The sequence below is a fragment of the Muntiacus reevesi genome, chromosome 1 (assembly GCF_963930625.1).
Source record: "Muntiacus reevesi chromosome 1, mMunRee1.1, whole genome shotgun sequence".
NCBI lineage: Eukaryota > Metazoa > Chordata > Mammalia > Artiodactyla > Cervidae > Muntiacus > Muntiacus reevesi.
In genome coordinates this window covers 10,000,001-10,017,233 of record NC_089249.1, presented here as the reverse complement: position 1 = coordinate 10,017,233, position 17,233 = coordinate 10,000,001, and the positions used below count along the sequence as shown (strand labels likewise).

General features: G+C 35.5%; 1 protein-coding gene across 3 annotated transcripts in view; it reads left to right on the top strand.

Moving 5' to 3' along the window:
• The window catches only part of ANKS1B (ankyrin repeat and sterile alpha motif domain containing 1B), a 1,071,061-nt gene that overhangs the window by 140,072 nt on the left and 913,756 nt on the right, over positions 1-17,233 (top strand). For all 3 annotated transcript variants that reach the window (XM_065937415.1, XM_065937407.1, XM_065937398.1), the window contains exons 3-4: positions 9,658-9,814; positions 15,191-15,487. In XM_065937415.1, coding sequence (XP_065793487.1) covers positions 9,658-9,814; positions 15,191-15,487 — 454 coding nt within the window. The remainder of the gene's footprint in view (positions 1-9,657; positions 9,815-15,190; positions 15,488-17,233) is intronic.

The window sequence follows — 17,233 nt, the reverse complement described above, 5'->3', positions numbered from 1 at the left end:
ATGGTCTGTCAGATTTTAAACCTCTTTAACCTGTGGAATTATATTTCAAATAATGTGATAGTCTACAATATGGGGAGTGAAAGAATGTATAACCATCAACACTATTTTATTGACAGTGTTTTAGCCAGGAAACCTAATGGTTTAGTGACAAAGTGTGAGGAGTCCTCTGAATGAGTCAAACGTTCTGTTGTCCTTCATCAGAAGAAAGGTGACCTTGTTCATGTGTCTCCCCTCCTATCTGTTTTTCCTTTGCTTTAATGATTCAAGTTAGTCTTTTCAGGTCTGGATCATTTCATTTCACTTCAGTTGTTTTAAATATGGTAATTACTGCCTTAAAATTACTAAGTGTGCTAAGTCGCTAAGTCGTGTCTGCCTGTTTACAACCCTATGGACCATAGCCCACCAGGCTCCTCTGTCCATGGGATTTCCCAGGCAAGAATACTGGAGTGGGTTGCCGTTCCCTTCTCCAGGGGTTCATCCTGACCCAGGGATTAAACCTGTGTCTCCTGCATTGCAAGCGGATTCTTTTACAACTGAGTCACCCAGAAAGCCTCCAAAATTACTGCTGCTGCTGCTGCTAAGTCACATCAGATGGCAGCCCACCAGGCTCCCCCGTCCCTGGGATATTCCAGGCAAGAACGCTGGAGTGGGCTGCCATTTCCTTCTCCAATAAAATTACTGCTAGTTATCTTTTAATTTTGCATTTAACATTTCTTTCATTCTGTGAACTGAGACACAAAGGACTTGGTTATACTTGATTACACTTCATGGCCTTAAAGCTCTCACACAAGGACCTTACCATTTTTGTCATTATTTATCATTATGACACGTTTACCTTAAAACTTATTGCATAAACTGAACATTATCATTCTGTTTGAAGAATCTTTGAATTATGTAAAATATCATAAACTTAATGTTTCATCACTTAGATCCTTAGTATTGGGATTCCCAAATTAAATTTTTTTCATCCAGTCCTTATTCTATATAATGTCACCTTATACCGTCCAACTTAGAACTTTTTATTTTGCCGAGTCTGTTTCAGCTATATTGCTACCCTTCTCTAGAGTGGAAAATGTGTCCAGATCTTTACCATCTGAACCTTTTAAAGGAATTGCTGTTTATTCTTCCTCATACCTGAGTGATCAGGAGGGAAGTCGATTAAATCAGCCCAAGTCGACTTCTTTGGCCATCTTAGTTGTGGATTCGGTGGCTCTGGTGGAACCATATTTCTCAGTCCCAGCTGGGAAGACAAGCTATCAAGTATAATGGATGGAAGATCTTGGGCTTGACTATTTGAGCTATACAACTTTTCTTGTTCTACCTCAGCTTGGCATTATTTCTCAAAACAATATTGTACCCAAATGTCCCTTTCTTGGTTTCCAGTGAAGTTTTAAGTAAACGTTTTTGATTTATATGTGACATCCTATGAAGTTCTAACCACTGAGATATATTTCTCTGAGGCCTCTTGTGCAATTTTTAGTTTTATCGGCAGTGTACAAAGTGAGGATAATATACGTGAATTAAATAGCAGTCATTAAGCTTATCATAAAGAGATGGGGATCTGACTATATTTCTTTTAAGAGCTTTAATTGCAGGTGTTCTCTGAGGATTATATATCTCTGCTTTGCTTTCATCTAAAGGTATCATTTTTCTTTTAATTTTTTTTGCTTTCTTTCTTTCTTTTCTTTTTTTTTTTTTCAAACCACTCAGATGGCATTCCCTCCCTCTTACTTTCCCAGAAAAGAAAGATTTTACTTAGTGTCATCATACAGGTATTGGACAAAAGTAGGAAAATTCTAATCCCATCTCTTCCTCCCTGCCAGTTATGTGACCTTGAGCCATTTAATTAACCTCTTTATGCCTCAGTTCAAATGCACTGAATACACCATATTCCTTCTAATTATAACATTTTTGTGATATAATATTTTGTTATTTATGGCTCAGTTAGGTATTATGATGTTACAGTTCTGAAATTTGGATTTTCATCAAGAAAGAGTTCTTGATTTTAAATTATTTAAATTATCAAGGACTTTTAAAGTTAGAGATAATTTATTCTATCCTACCTTCATTACTTCTTTTATTTTATAGATGGAGAAACAAGACCATGCTGGATAAGTGACCTAGTGGCCACTTAATCATTAAGGTGGGGCTGTATCTAGAGTCTGAGTGTATACTTTTACCTGTAATTTACATTATATCCCTCTGTGACTGTATGCACATCAGTGTCCTAGTTTCTTGTTGGTTTTTCTCTGTTACATTATGTATTTCTGGCTGCCTCCCATTATCATCAAGTAGTATATTCTCACGGACTGCTCATTTAAATATTGCCATAAGAAAAGATATTTGTAGAATAAAAACTTGTCATAGAATATACCTCAGAGCCAGAGGACAATGGTTTTCCTTTTCTTTGTCCTTGGTATTCTCACTTCAAATAGGTAATGAAACATTGTGCTGTATTCCTCCCAAGCAAGCCTTAGCAGTCAGCATAGAAACACTTCATTTTTATCCTTGTTCCTGCTGCTGTTGTATCCATCAACTTTAGATTGTTTTCATAAACATGGTTTCTAGGCTGAAAGTGTTAGTTGCTCAGTCGTGTCCAACTCTTTGGACCCCATGGTCTGTAACCCACCAGGCTCCTCTGTCCATGGGATTCTCCAGGCAAGAATACTGGAATGGGTTGCTATTTCCTCCTCCAGGGGATCTTCCCGGCCCAGGAATTGAACCTGGGTCTCCTGCATTGCAGGCGGTTTCTTTATGAACTGAGCCACCAGGGAAGTTCGTGGAATTATGGAGCTAGAAGAAATGTTACAGATTCTTACAGTTTATTCATTTGGTTTGGGCACATGCTTTCCCCTTTCCTCCAATATATAATCTGTGGCCTTCACACTGCAAATTAAGACTGTATCCTCACTGTTTTGTATGTTTTATAGAGAGTCTTGTTTATCACTGCTAGTTAGCCCACAAATGAAAAACAACATTCTATATACCTGAAATACATTATTTCACAATGAAAAATTCATCTCCACTTAGCCAAATCAGGACACAGTAGAAATTGTACTCTTGGTGATTTCCTGAGTCATTTGTAATTACAGATGAGAAAATTGTTACTTTTAAATGATAGAAAAAGCACAGTTAGTAGCATAAATTTAACTGGCAATGATTGTAAATGAATTATTTCAGTAGATAGGCTAGAGATCTTTTCTTTATCTTTTCTTTGTTTTCTTTTTAAAATATGGAGGATTCATTGTCTCTCTCATATATTTCTTTTGCAAATTTTATTGCCTTAATTAATTCTCTTCTGAATAGCAATAGCAGTTTCTTCTGAAATAGCCAACTTCCTCTCTCCTTTCCTCCACTTCCTCCTCCCTTTTCTTACTCCCTCCTTTCTTCCCTTCTTCTCTCCTCTTTCCCTCTCTTTCTCTTTCCTTCTTTTCTTTGCTCTTTTGTCTTTTAAAATAATAATCTTATTATTTTAATAATCCCTATGAAGTTTTACTAAATTTGTATGTTCATATTTCATTCTGATTTCTCTCTTCTTAGAAAATTGCTGGTTTTATTTTCTTGTTAAGTTTCATCTCATTAAACTATGTTGGGTACATTGTGATTCTTGGATGCTGTTTTGGAAAATGTCAGTACTAAATTGTTATTGTATCTTTGAGATATGCTTGTTATTTGATATGTGTGGGGTTATATTCTGTTCTTGCTTTTGATTCTTTAAATATTAATGCTTGAATCCTAGACAAGGATTCAATTATAGATAATCCTCCATTATCTATAATCAAGATCGTATCTCAAATTGAATCTAGACTCTAGATGGTAAACTATCTGCTATACCTTTGATTTGCTCAGAATAGACTTTCTAATGAAAGATGGGCACTTCCTCTAAGAATTTATATAATCTAGTTCATGAAGTTGCTCTTTGAATCACCTACAAATATCTTTGGTTGATTGCTTCTTTCTTGGATTAAAATATTAACTAGTCAAAATTTGACTTTATTCACTCTATCTGGAAATAAACCTATGAGAGTGAATTCAGTATATAAAGGAACTCCAGTTAGAAAATGCAGTGTATTGTCCTAAAGTCTTCTGACCATGTTGAGCATATTTGCAACTTTATTTCCAAAAAGGAGAAATAAAATCTTCAAGAAAGTCTGAAATCAAAAGGGCCTTAATGACTTTGAGAATTTCATTAGTTTATTAATGGATAATTTGTATGTCATTAGTTTATTGCATCCATATGAAGATGATTTGCATTTATTTCAAAATTCTTTGACTTAGCAACAAACACAGGAAGATGAAATAAAATAAATTTCTTTGGTTAACTCTAGGGAAACTTGCTGTTGAGGTAAAGAAATTTGAATGTTGAATCTTCCCAGTTAATTTAATTTTGCTTAGAATGTATACTAAACTTCTTAAAAGACATTTCATACTAATCAGAAGTATTACTTATGTCTATCAAAAAATGAAACAAATTAAACATGATAGCAAAAATCAATACTTTTAGAATTCCTATTTTTACCTGAACTTACATTTTTAACCTCAAGCTGCAAAATGTTGCAGTGATTTAAACTGAATTATCATTAAACTTAATTGGGTATTTTGTTTTGTTCCTGGGAAATGGAATTATTTTTTCTGTGATCTCATCAATTACATTTATTTTAGTGTTTTGGAGAGTTTTTTGTCAAATGCTGTAAGAAAGATTACCACTTTATGTTTAATGTATAGGTATTTTCTGCTTGCTAGCTTATAGACAGTTTTCATCAATATAACTTAATATTTCATGCCAGATAACCAAGCACAGTCAGCATATTCATGATACTTTTGGAAGATATAAGATGCAGCTTAAATAAAAGTAAAAAAGAGGCGTTATCTAGGCTCATCATGGTGATCAGTTTCAATTGATACATGTATCAGATCATTCTGTTGTACACTTGAAACTAAAATCATGTTATATTTCAATTATATCCCTCCCCAAAACCAACTACCCCCAAAACCAAAAACAACTACTCTTCTTGTTTAGACATTAGAGAAGGTACCTGAAATTTAATTTGTTCTTGATAAGCCTGGATGAAAAAGGCCTGTATAATACATATTACCTGTGGTATACATGGATACATCATAAGAAAAATTAATAATACTTTATTGATTAATATTTTGCTTAAGTTTCAGTGAGACCAATAGACACTCATTTGATCAAAGATATAACTTTATATTTCAAAAATATGTTTTTATATTAGAAATCTGAGTTCACCCAGTTCATTAACTGGTGTCTCTGAATAAAAAAAAAAGATTTTAAAATAAATTTAAATTAAAAAATAAATTTTATAGAATATTTATTTAATAAGATAGCTAAAAAACTTAAATATAAATAATAGTATTTATTTAGAATCTTGGTGTTCACCAAAGACAATTTTATAAACATGAAGATTATTCTTTTCTGATTTAGATATTAGGTGGTAGTAACTTACAATACAAATAATTAGTAAGATGGTCAATTTTTTCACCATATCATAATTCTTCCTGATAATAAATGCATATCACACACATTATTTGAAAATGTCAGCAAAAATTAAGCCCAAGAACAAATGAAATTCTGAGTGGTTTGAGAGTAAAAGAAAATAGTATTGATGACTCCATCAAATTTTCCTCTTTCCTCTTAGAAAGGAAATGTTTTAGAAGTTTCAGAATTCTTTTTGATTTGCTTAAGCATGAAGAATGAAATTAAAACCCTTCACATAATTTCCCCTTTTTAATATATGTATTTGGAGAAGGCTTTTTTTTTTTTTTTTTGTAGGGTAAATTCTACTGATCACTCCCAGGTAATTAACAATGCTTCCTTTGGTGTTATTTTACCTTTATTTAATACTGATATATTTCAGTTAAAGAAAAGAGAAGGCAAAAATTGTTTGACATTGCAGCAAACAGCTTTAAGAATAGTTTTTGACTGTATACAGTTTTACAGTAATATTCGTTTCCCATTTGATTCATACCAAAACTCTTTTAGACCGGCAGCTATATGTAATCTCTAAATTCCATTTTAACAGTGTCTGAAAGAGAGACAGAGGTTATTTGAATTGTCCAAGGTTGGTAAAGAATCTGCCTGCAATGCAGGAGCTGCACAAGACACAGCTTTGATCCCTGGATGGGGAAGATCTCCTGGGGGAGGGCATGGCAACCCACTCCAGTATCTTTGCCTGGAGAATCCCATGGACAGAGGAGCCTGACAGGCTACCGTCTGTAAGGTTACAACTAAAGAACACTGATGAAAGAAATTAAAGATGACCCAGATAGATGGAGAAATACACCATGTTCATGGATCAGAAGAATCAATCTAGTGAAAATGAGTGTATTACCCAAAGCAATCTGTAGATTCAGTGCAATCCCTATCAAGCTACCAATGGTATTTTTCAGAGAACTAGAACAAATAATTTCACAATTTGTATGGAAATACAAAAAAAAAAAAAAAAAAAAAACCAACTTGAATAGCCAAGCATTCTTGAGAAAGAAGAATGGAACTGGAGGAATCAACATGCCTGATGTCAGACTATACTACAAAGCCACAGTCATTAAGACAGCATGGTACTGGCACAAAGACAGACATGTAGATCAATGGAACAAATAGAAAGCCCAGAGATAAATCCACGCACCTATGGACACCTTATCTTTGACAAAGGAGGCAAGAATATACAATGGAGAAAAGACAATGTCTTCAACAAGTGGTGCTGGGTAAACTGGTCAACCAGCAGTGGAAGAATGAAACTAGAACACTTTCTAATACCATACACAAAAATAAACTCAAAATGGATTAAAGATCTAAATGTAAGACCAGAAACTATAAAACTCCTAGAGGAAAACATAGGCAAAACACTCTCTGACATAAATCACAGCAGGATCCTCTATTACCCACCTCCCAGAGTAATGGAAATAAAAGCAAAAATAAGCAAATGGGACCTAATTAAACTTAAAAGCTTTTGCACAACAAAGGAAACTCTAAGCAAGGTGAAAAGACAGCCTTCCGAATGGGAGAAAATAATAGCAAATGAAGCAACTGACAAAGAATTAATCTCAAAAATATACAAGCAGCTCCTGCAGCTCAATTTTAGAAAAATAAATGACCCAACCAAAAAATGGGCCAAAGAACTAAACAAACATTTCTCCAAAGCAGACATACAGATGGCTAACAAACACATGAAAAGATGCTCAACATCACTCATTGTCAGAGAAATGCAAATCAAAACTTCAATGAGGTACCATCTCACGCTGGTCAAAATGGCTGCTATCAAAAGGTCTACAAACAATAAATGCTGGAGAGGGTGCGGAGAAAAGGGAACCTTCTTACACTGTTGGTGGGAATGCAAACTAGTACAGCTGCTATGAAGAACAGTGTGGAGATTCCTTAAAAAACTGGAAATAGAACTGCCATACGACCCACCACTCTCACTGCTGGGCATACATACCAAGGAAACCAGAATTGAAAGAGACACATGTACCCCAATGTTCATCGCAGCACTGTTTACAATAGCTAGGACATGGAATCAACCTAAATGTCCATTGGCAGACAAATAGGTAAGAAAACTGTGGTACATATACACAATGGAATATTATTCAGCTATTAAAAAGAATGCATTTGAATCAGTTCTAATGAGGTGGATGAAACTAGAGCTTATTATACAGAGTGAAGTAAGCAGAAAGAAAAATACCAATACAGTATATTAATGCGTATATATGGAATTTAGAAAGATGGTAACAATAACCCTATATGCGAGACAGCAAAAGACACACAGATAAAGAACAGACTTTTGGATTCTATAGGAGAAGGCGAGGGTGGGATGATTTGAGAGAATAGTATTGAAACATGTATATTACCATATGCGAAATAGATCGCCAGTCCAGGTTGGATGCATGAGACAGGGCGCTCAGGGCCAGTGCACTGGGATGACCCTGAGGGATGGGATGGTGGGGAGGTGGGAGGGGGGTTCAGGATGGGGGACACATGTGCACCCCTGGCTGATTCATATCAGTGTATGGCAAAGACCACTACAGTATTGTGAGAAATTAGCCTCCAATTAAAATAAATTAATTAATTAAAAAAAACAGAGACACGACTGAAGTGATTGAGCACACACAGGCGCACACACACACACACCAAGTTACTAAATATTAGAGAGTTAAGACTTCAAACCAGATATTCTGATTCTTCACTGCTTTTGTTATTCTCAAATACTGAATCCTTTTCACCACTTTCTAAGTTACTTATCTGAGAATGGAAGAGCTTATATAACAACTCTTAGGTGGTGGAGAGGTGAGAAGAAGCATAGAAACTGGGCAAACTTCAGATTTCCTTCTGATTTTCAAACTGTTCTTTCCAAAGGTGACTTGAAGGAAGCAGTTTTACTTTTAAAGAATTTTATTTTTACTTGGGGCAAGAACTAATATTTGTATAGTGTTTTACTATTCATTGAGTGACTTCTCTTTTATGTTCTCATTTAATGTTCTTACCAGTGTTGAGCAGTAGGCACTATTATTATTATTTTCTACAGGAAGGAAGAAAAATAAGACTAATCGATACTCTAGCAGGCATATTATTGGTAGTTTGCATAGTTGGGATTCCTTGGTGGCTCATATGGTAAAGAATCTGCCTGTAATGCCAAACCTGGGTTTGATCTCTGTGTTCGACCGCTATCCCTGGCTTGGCAAGATCCCCTGGAGAAGGGAATGGCAATCCACTCCAGTACTCTTGCCTGGAAAATTCTATGGGCAGAGGAGCCTGGTGGGCTACAGCCCATGGGCTCGCAAAGAGTCAGACACAACTGAGCAACCAACACTTTCACTTGCATAACTGGTACTTTACATTCAAGTCCTTTAAATTCAGGGCTTATAAAATAATACTATTTTTAGAAAAGAAATGTTAAAATGAGGTTTATTTTTCTCTGAAATCTTATCATTAGAATAATTGTGTCAGTGATAGAACTTGTCTCATAAATGAATTTCCCTCTTAAAATAATTTCTTAGACTTGGAGGAGGAAAGTGAAAGAGTATACAAGTATAAACAACACACATTCAAAGTATGTTCTGTGCCATGGCTGAAAGTTGTTAATTTTTTTTCAACCTCTCAGGGTCTCTTTCCTACTGTGCTGCTTTCTCTTTTATATGGATCTTCAATCCTTTATTCCACTTCTCTATCAGAATAATGTGTAATTTCCTGAATGTCTTTTAGCAGGATGATAACTTTTTGTTTGTAAACAGGGTGTTTGCTTGCACCTCAACTCTTCCTCCAGACTAAATCTCAGATATAAGTTATCTGGGAATACTCTGTTTTTAAAAAAGATGTGAAGAGGTATACTTTTAAGTTATTTTACTAAATTTGTTCAGTTAATAAAATTAGATAGATTTTGCCCAAAAGATCTCTAGTACTTGCATGGGTCAGTCAATGAATGCTGTCTGTGTGTGTGTGTGTGTGGTGGTAGTTTGTTCCAGGTAAGTAAAATAGCCAAATGTTGAATAGGCAAACTCTTAAACCCAATTGTATGTCTCAGTACCAGAATGATAACTCTAAATTTCCAGTCGGTAACTAATATACTTTTATGATTATCTGTCTAATAGTAGCCATATTGTTCAGCATATTTTCTTCTGTTGTATTTTTCTTTTCCTTCTTAGGGACATAGTTCTCAAACTGCTTCAATATGAGGCCTCAACAAATGTAGCAGACAACAAAGGTTATTTTCCTATTCACCTGGCTGCCTGGAAAGGAGATGTGGAAATTGTGAAGATTCTTATTCATCATGGACCATCACATTCCAGAGTCAATGAACAGGTGCATTTGTCAAGTATTTGCTCATGCTGTGATTTTTGAGAGTTTTGTGAAGTCAAAGCCACACTGAAAAATTGATTATTTCTGTCTTTACCCTGCCAAAGATCCTCCTACTGCTGAATTTGCTAAAGGAGATATTTGAAAACTTCTTTGACATTTGTTTATAGGTACATTGGCACTAAGTTGCACATTTGTAAAGATATTTGTTAATAAGAAAATCCCACATAACAGAGGTAGTTCTAGTATTTTTGCCTGCCTTACATGAGAATCCATTTTATAATTATTGAATATTTAAAGATAGAACAGAATTTACATTCATAATGTAAAAGTAGGTTTTCTTATAAAATTTTAGATGCTAGAACAATGATGATAGCTATCATTTGCATAATACTTTAACATTTACATTGCACTTTTATATTAACTGCTATTTTGTGAATTAAAATGCAAATACAATGTATACAGTTGCTAGACACATATTAAATTAAAAATTTCCTGTACACATACACACACACACACACACACACGTTTGCCTAGAGTAACTTCAGTAAAACACAGCAGCAGGATGAAACTGACAGATAGTCAAAATATTTGCAACTACATAGCATTCATGTTATACTTAATGCATATATTTAAAAATAATGCCATTTTCATTGTTCTAAATAAATAAGACCACACATTCCAGAAAGTAAAATACAGTCCTCTAGTACAGTGTGATAACAAATGAGCTCTGCATGCCCCCTACTGTTCCCATTTTGTAAAACTATATTTGAAAACCAGCGTGCAGCCCAACAATTGAATTACAAAGAGGGTATTAAGCTGCAGGTTGGCCGCTGTCCAGTATGGATGCAAGGAGGTTACTCTAGGGCAAACACAGCTAATATAGTACAATTAGCATATTGTTCATATGGGTACAGCCTTTGCAGACACTTGACTGAAATTCAGATTAAAAATGAATACGTGCTAGCTGTATACAGCAAAGGGAAGAAAATATAATATAATGATATCTTACATCAAAATGTAGTTGTGTAAAGAACTAATCAGGAAAAATGTTTTATTAATTGGAAAAATGTCTTGTTAATATATATCACAATAAAATGTCTATGTTTTCATGTTACAAAATGCAAGATATTTTTATGACAATAGTGAATTCAAGTCTTTATGAAATGATGGATATGGCTGTCTTTATTTATCATTCTAAAAAGGAAATTTATGAGAATGCTGCCTGTTCCTCAGAAAACCAAGTTAAAAGATTATTGGTGGGATGAGCCATCTGGTGGTTATTCTTAAAACTGAATGCCCAAAGCAAACCTAAAGTAATAAGATGGAAAAACAAACCAAGGTGAAACAATGGAGTATTAGTTTCTACAAACAATATTTTTTAAATGACATGAAAATAAGGGAAAAAACCCTAACCCTAACCAACATTTACATTTGAATGTTGAGGATTTTAAATAACCTAGAGAAACTTATTTTCTGTGATGTTGAATATGTCAGTTTAAATTAAAAAAAATTTTTTTTTGAGGAGATTGGACTTCAAAATTCTTTTTTCAATTCTGTTACTTTATGTTGTGGTTTCTATTATAAATGAGTAGAAATTTTTTGAGATTTTTAATACCATTTTTTTTACATATTTTTTGTTGTTATTATGTACATACTCCTTTAGTACTGACATAGATCTCTCATTCAATGTTATTTCTTCTAAAAGTTTCTGATGTAGGAATTTTGTTTTTCATAGGTAAATTCTGATTTTAGCTTTATTTCCCACGCCCTCCCCAAATGGTACAGAAGTATACTAATTAATTATATAGCTTTATGTAGTTAAGCAATAGAGGGCAGGAATGAAAATGATAATGAACATTAACTGAGACTTATGATAACTGGGCAGTTTTACCTACAATATGTTATTTAATTAATTTTTGCAATTCTCTGAAGTGATTGTTATCACTTCCATTTTATAGACAGGAAATCAGGCTCAGTAAAGCGAAGTAACACATGTAAGTTCACACATTACTGAGTGACTTAAACTGAGACTTGGACTCAGATCTCTATAATTTCAGAGCTGTCCACAATAGTACACTGGTTTTACATCATAGACCCTATCACTTATGGAGTGCTTACTATATGCCAGGCATTGTGCATAGTACTTCATCTACATTATCTTTCTAAGCTCTACCGTTGCCTAATGAGGTAGGTATTACTTACTGTTCCTGCTTCATATATGAGGAAACCACCTTAGAAACACTAAGTAACTTCTTGATATCCCAGCTGCTAAGAAATGCAATTAGTACTTGAACTCAGGTTTTTCTGATCCAAAGCCCAAGCTTATAACCAGTACTACATTATGTTATGATGTTAAAATTATGCATAATCATCAGGGCTTCATTCTGATTTCTGATTGCTAACTTTGGTTTATTATACAGCTTTCTTTCAAAATAATTCTAACTTACGTTTTAATATTTTAAGTTTATAAGGCATTTTCCTATATGTTATCACCTTTGATTTATTAGTTGTATTCTAAGGTTACAGGGAAGGTAATATTCTAATTTTATAGTAAGATAGGCCCAGAGGGATGGAATGATTTACTGTTGCTAATAAATACATGTTAGCACTTCAACCTGGGTCACCATTTTATGCTGCCCTAGAATTAGTGGTCAATTTAGAGTGAAATAATTTTGAAAACAAAGTGGACTCTGCCCTAATTATTGTTTTTATAATTGCCACATCTTTCCTGTCTTTTGTCACTTCATTTATTATTTCTTTTTCTGTTATGTATGTTTCAATTTATATTTCTTTGTATATTCATTTCCCTCCTGTCTTTCTTCCCTCTTTTCTTTTCTTCCACCTTCTCTTCTTTTTCTCTTTATTTTTGCATTAGGACATCAAAACCAGAGGAACATTTTCTAAAAAGTATATTCACCAAAACTTCAAACTTTGCATTCACCAAAACTTCAAATCCAACTAGTATTAGATAGTTTCCATTAGTGTTACTTTGAAGTAAAGCCTTCGGTAAATAGCTTTTGTAAAGCCAGTTTCATACTGCCACCCATTGTCTGGAATTATCCTAATTTTTTAGAGAACACTTATCTGATAAAGAGGAAGAAATTCAAAACAGTTTAAAAATGTTTAATGTAGACATCTGAAGAATTGATACTTTTGATCTGTGGTGCTGGAGAAGACTTAAGAATCCCTTGGACTGCAAAGAGATCAAATCAGTTAATCCTAAAGGAAATCAACCCTGAGTATTCATTGGAAGGACTGATCTGAAGTTGAAACTCCAATACTTTGGCCACCTGATGCGAAGAGCTGATTCATTGGAAAAGGCCCTGATGCTGGGAAAGATTGAAGGCAAAAGGAGAAGGCGGCAACAGAGGATGAGATGGTTGGATGGCATCACTGACTCAATGGACATGAGTTTGAGCAGCCTCTGGGAAATAGTGAGGGACAGGGAAACCTGGCGTGCTGCAGTCCATGGGGTTGCCAAGAGTCGGACAGGACTTAGTGACTGAACAACAACAGAGTGTAGATATACTGACAATTATTAATTAGTATGTTATTGCAGCCTATTTATTTCAAATTGGATTTTTTTAGACCACTAGTGATTATGTATATGAGTATACAACCGTGGTTTCTCTAAAGATACCACAATTGTGGTCTTCACTGATGTGACAAACCCATTGTATCTTAGATATTATGGATAAACTCTATGAACATTTTCTCCTAAGTCTGGAATGATTGAAATATTTTTTTTTGAGATCTGAATAGTGATAATTGGAGTTAATAGAAAATTTCAGTTTTGCACTTGTAATTTCCTAGGCTAAGGCCTTTGCAAGGTAGAGAGGTCTTTGAGGATTTGTTTCATAATTCACTTTTCTATTTCTCAAAGAGGTGCTGTATTTTTAAAAATGAGAAGTAATCTCTCTTCAACCAATGGGAAATTTGGTTCAGTCAGGAGGCATATGTCTATATCATTTTCATGGTTTAAAGTAATAAAATTGATTTTTAAATCATGTTTATAAAATTTGATCAGATAATAAAATCAGGGAGTGTAAGCCTCTATATTCTAAGTCTCTGTGAGGAAGAAGACTATGGTGACACATTTAAACTAAGAATAGGAATGGCATCCTCAAAATGCTAGAAAAAACAATATCTCACTCTGGATTCCCCATCTATCAGATCATAACTTTTTGTTGACTGTCTTTAAAGAGTATGTTTTTCATCTGAGTTTGGCCTTCAAAGGCCCTCTCCTGATATTTTTTGGAAAGTAAAATAGCAAGAAACTTTTTTCTCCCTTGTCACTCCTCTTTTTAAGTTTTCAAATCTACTCTCTACTCTCAGCTTACTTACCTGCATTGTTTTATTATCCAGAGCAAGACTGAGTTACAATAACATGTGTTTGGGTTTGAACGCTTAGGACAGCTAAGTAACTACTTCCTATTTCAACTCAATTAGTGTTCTTTTGGGCAAAATCCATAGAAATTCTGCTTTCAGATCATTAATTTTCTGTTTTTCTTCCTTGACAGTGTAGAAAAACATGGTAGGCAGTGTGGTACGATGGAAAAAGCATAAATAGGTTTTGGATTCTTATGATACAGGTTCCAAAAGATCCTGATTCTCCATGGACATGTAATTTAGTCTTTTTGTATTTTAGTTTCCTCACCCATGAAGTGGAGATGTTAATATTAGTCTTGCAGGATCATTTATAAGGGTTAAGGGAGACAATATATGTAAAGTTTTTAGACACTGAGCAAATGGTAGTCACAACAGTTGCTGCAGAAGATGCTATTAAAGGTACCGACTTTGGGTCTAGGCTATTTAGGTTCAAATCCTGGCTCCAATACTAAATGGCTGTATAAGGCTGTATAACAGCTACTTATTCAACTACACATTACCTCAGTTTCCTCATCTGTAAAATGGGAACAATGACAGTATTGTTTATCTCCTAGTGAGGATTAGGGGCTTCTCCAGTGGCTCAGTGGTAAAGATCCAGCTGCGATGCAGGATACTTGCAGGAGACACGGGCTCAATCCCTGGGTTGGAAAGATCCCCTTGAGGAGGAAATAGCAACCCACTCCAGTGTTCTTGCCTGAAAATCCTATGGACAGAGGAGCATGGTGGTCTATAACCCATAGGGTCACAAAGAGTCTGACATGACTGAGCACACACACAGGCCAGCAATGAGGAAGCACACATGAAGCAATAAGTAAGCACACATGAAATGCAGCGGTGTGTGTTCTGCACCTAGTGTTAGCTATGATGGTGACTGAGATGATGACATCCTCCCTTGCTCTCTACAACCCTCAGGTTTTAAATTACTATGTTTAGAATTTCATAACAAATTGAATTTCTGAAAACTTGCACTGTCTGTCTTTGTCTTAACAGAACAATGAAAATGAAACTGCCCTACATTGTGCAGCTCAGTACGGACACTCGGAGGTAGTGGCTGTTCTCCTGGAAGAACTGACCGATCCTACCATCAGAAACAGCAAGCTGGAAACGCCTCTGGACCTGGCAGCCCTCTATGGACGGCTTAGGGTGGTCAAAATGATCATCAGCGCACACCCTAACTTAATGAGCTGCAACACCCGGAAGCACACGCCACTGCACCTGGCTGCGCGCAATGGTCACAAGGCCGTCGTCCAAGTGCTGCTGGAGGCAGGAATGGACGTCAGCTGTCAAGTGAGTCTTCTTGTCGCTGTGCTTCCAAAACAATGGTGTTTCTGCTTTGCTTTGCGATGCAGATGTTAAAATTTACATCTTAGTTACATGTTAAATTTACAGGAAGAAATACTAACATTTTTAAATCAGGCAAATGGTCCACATGTATTTTTCTAACTACTAAATTCAAAGTATCCTGCCACACTCTTGGGAAATATGAAGGGATATAAGGCCTACTCTCTAACCTCATTCTAACTTGAGGGCTTTCCACATGAAAAATTATTACTAGATGGCAGTTAATGTGTGGCCTTCTTAGTAATTGTTTCCTTTATTCCAGTATCTAGCACACAGCTTGACATACACCAGGAATTCAGTCTAAAATTGAGTGAATGAAAGAAAGAAATGAAATTGACTTTAATTTTTGAGTATGTACTTTGTGTTTAATATGTTGACACGTTTAGAATCTAAATCTCACAGCTATCTTGTGGGATTGAGAGCTATTAAGTTCCAGTACAGAGATGAGGAATCAGATTCAAAGACTATAAACTTGCCTAAGGACACATAGCTCATAAACCCAGAATGTGATTTAAGACTTACTGATTAAAGTCCAGGCCTCTTTCTACAATAATGTGCTTGTATTCATGACAGATAATGGGAGGATCACTATACCTAAGGGCAAAAAGAAAAAATTTTTAAAAACTTTACCATTTGCATAGGTGAAAAACTTTCTCTTAAAATCTTCCTTGATCATCCTCAGAGCAGAAACCAATCTTTCCCTGCAGTGCTCACAAATTCTTGTCTTCTGTGTTATGTTCCTCCCTCCTTCTACCCTCAAAATGATTCTTAATTTTCATACTAACTCTATGCCAAGAATAGTTGAAAAAGTATCCTGAGGTATGGTACTTTTTAGGCATTGAAGATACCATGATGAAAAAATAGATATGGCCTACATTTCCACTAAACTTACAGTTTATTAAAGGAAATAGATAATCATATAACATTATAATGTAGTACTATAAATGCTGTGATGAGGAAGACTAGATTGATGTGGAACACACAGGGAGAGTGCTGCACTTCAGGGGCAAGCAATGCTTCCTGAGTGAAATTATATTTAAACTAAGATTTGATATGTAGTGTAGGTCTGTGGTTCTCAAGTGTACTCCCCAGACCCTTATTATTGGGGCTTCCCATGTGGCACTAGTGTTAAAGAACCTGCGTGCCAAAGCAGGAGATGTAAGCTGTGGGTTTATCTCTGAGTCGGGAAGACCCCCTGGAGGAGCGCATGGCACCCCACACCAGTATTCTTACCTGCAGAATCCCATGGACACAGGAGCCTAGAAGGCTACAGTCCATAGGGTCGCACAGAGTTGGATACACTGAAGCAACATAACACGCACACACGCATCCCAGGTGACTGAGCCAGAACTCATGGTGGTGCCCAGAAATCTGGTCCGCAAGCTCTCTAGGTGACTCTGATTCAGGCTGAAGATTGAGCACTGGTGGTATAGGTGATGGAGAGGTAAAGAGGACTAGGAGTTCTATCCTACCAGGCAGAGGGACCAGCTTTTGAGATTCTTGGGGAAGAAAACAAGGGAATGATACTGATGAAATGTTTAGTATGCTTGGAGCATGAATAAGGTACAGAAGGTCTGGGGAGAGTTGGGATAGACAAGAGAGGATATGGAAAGGAAAGGAAGGAGAATATTTTCCAGGTTTTTTAAGCCACATTAAATTGTTGTGATTTTATTTGCCATTAATATTTATTTA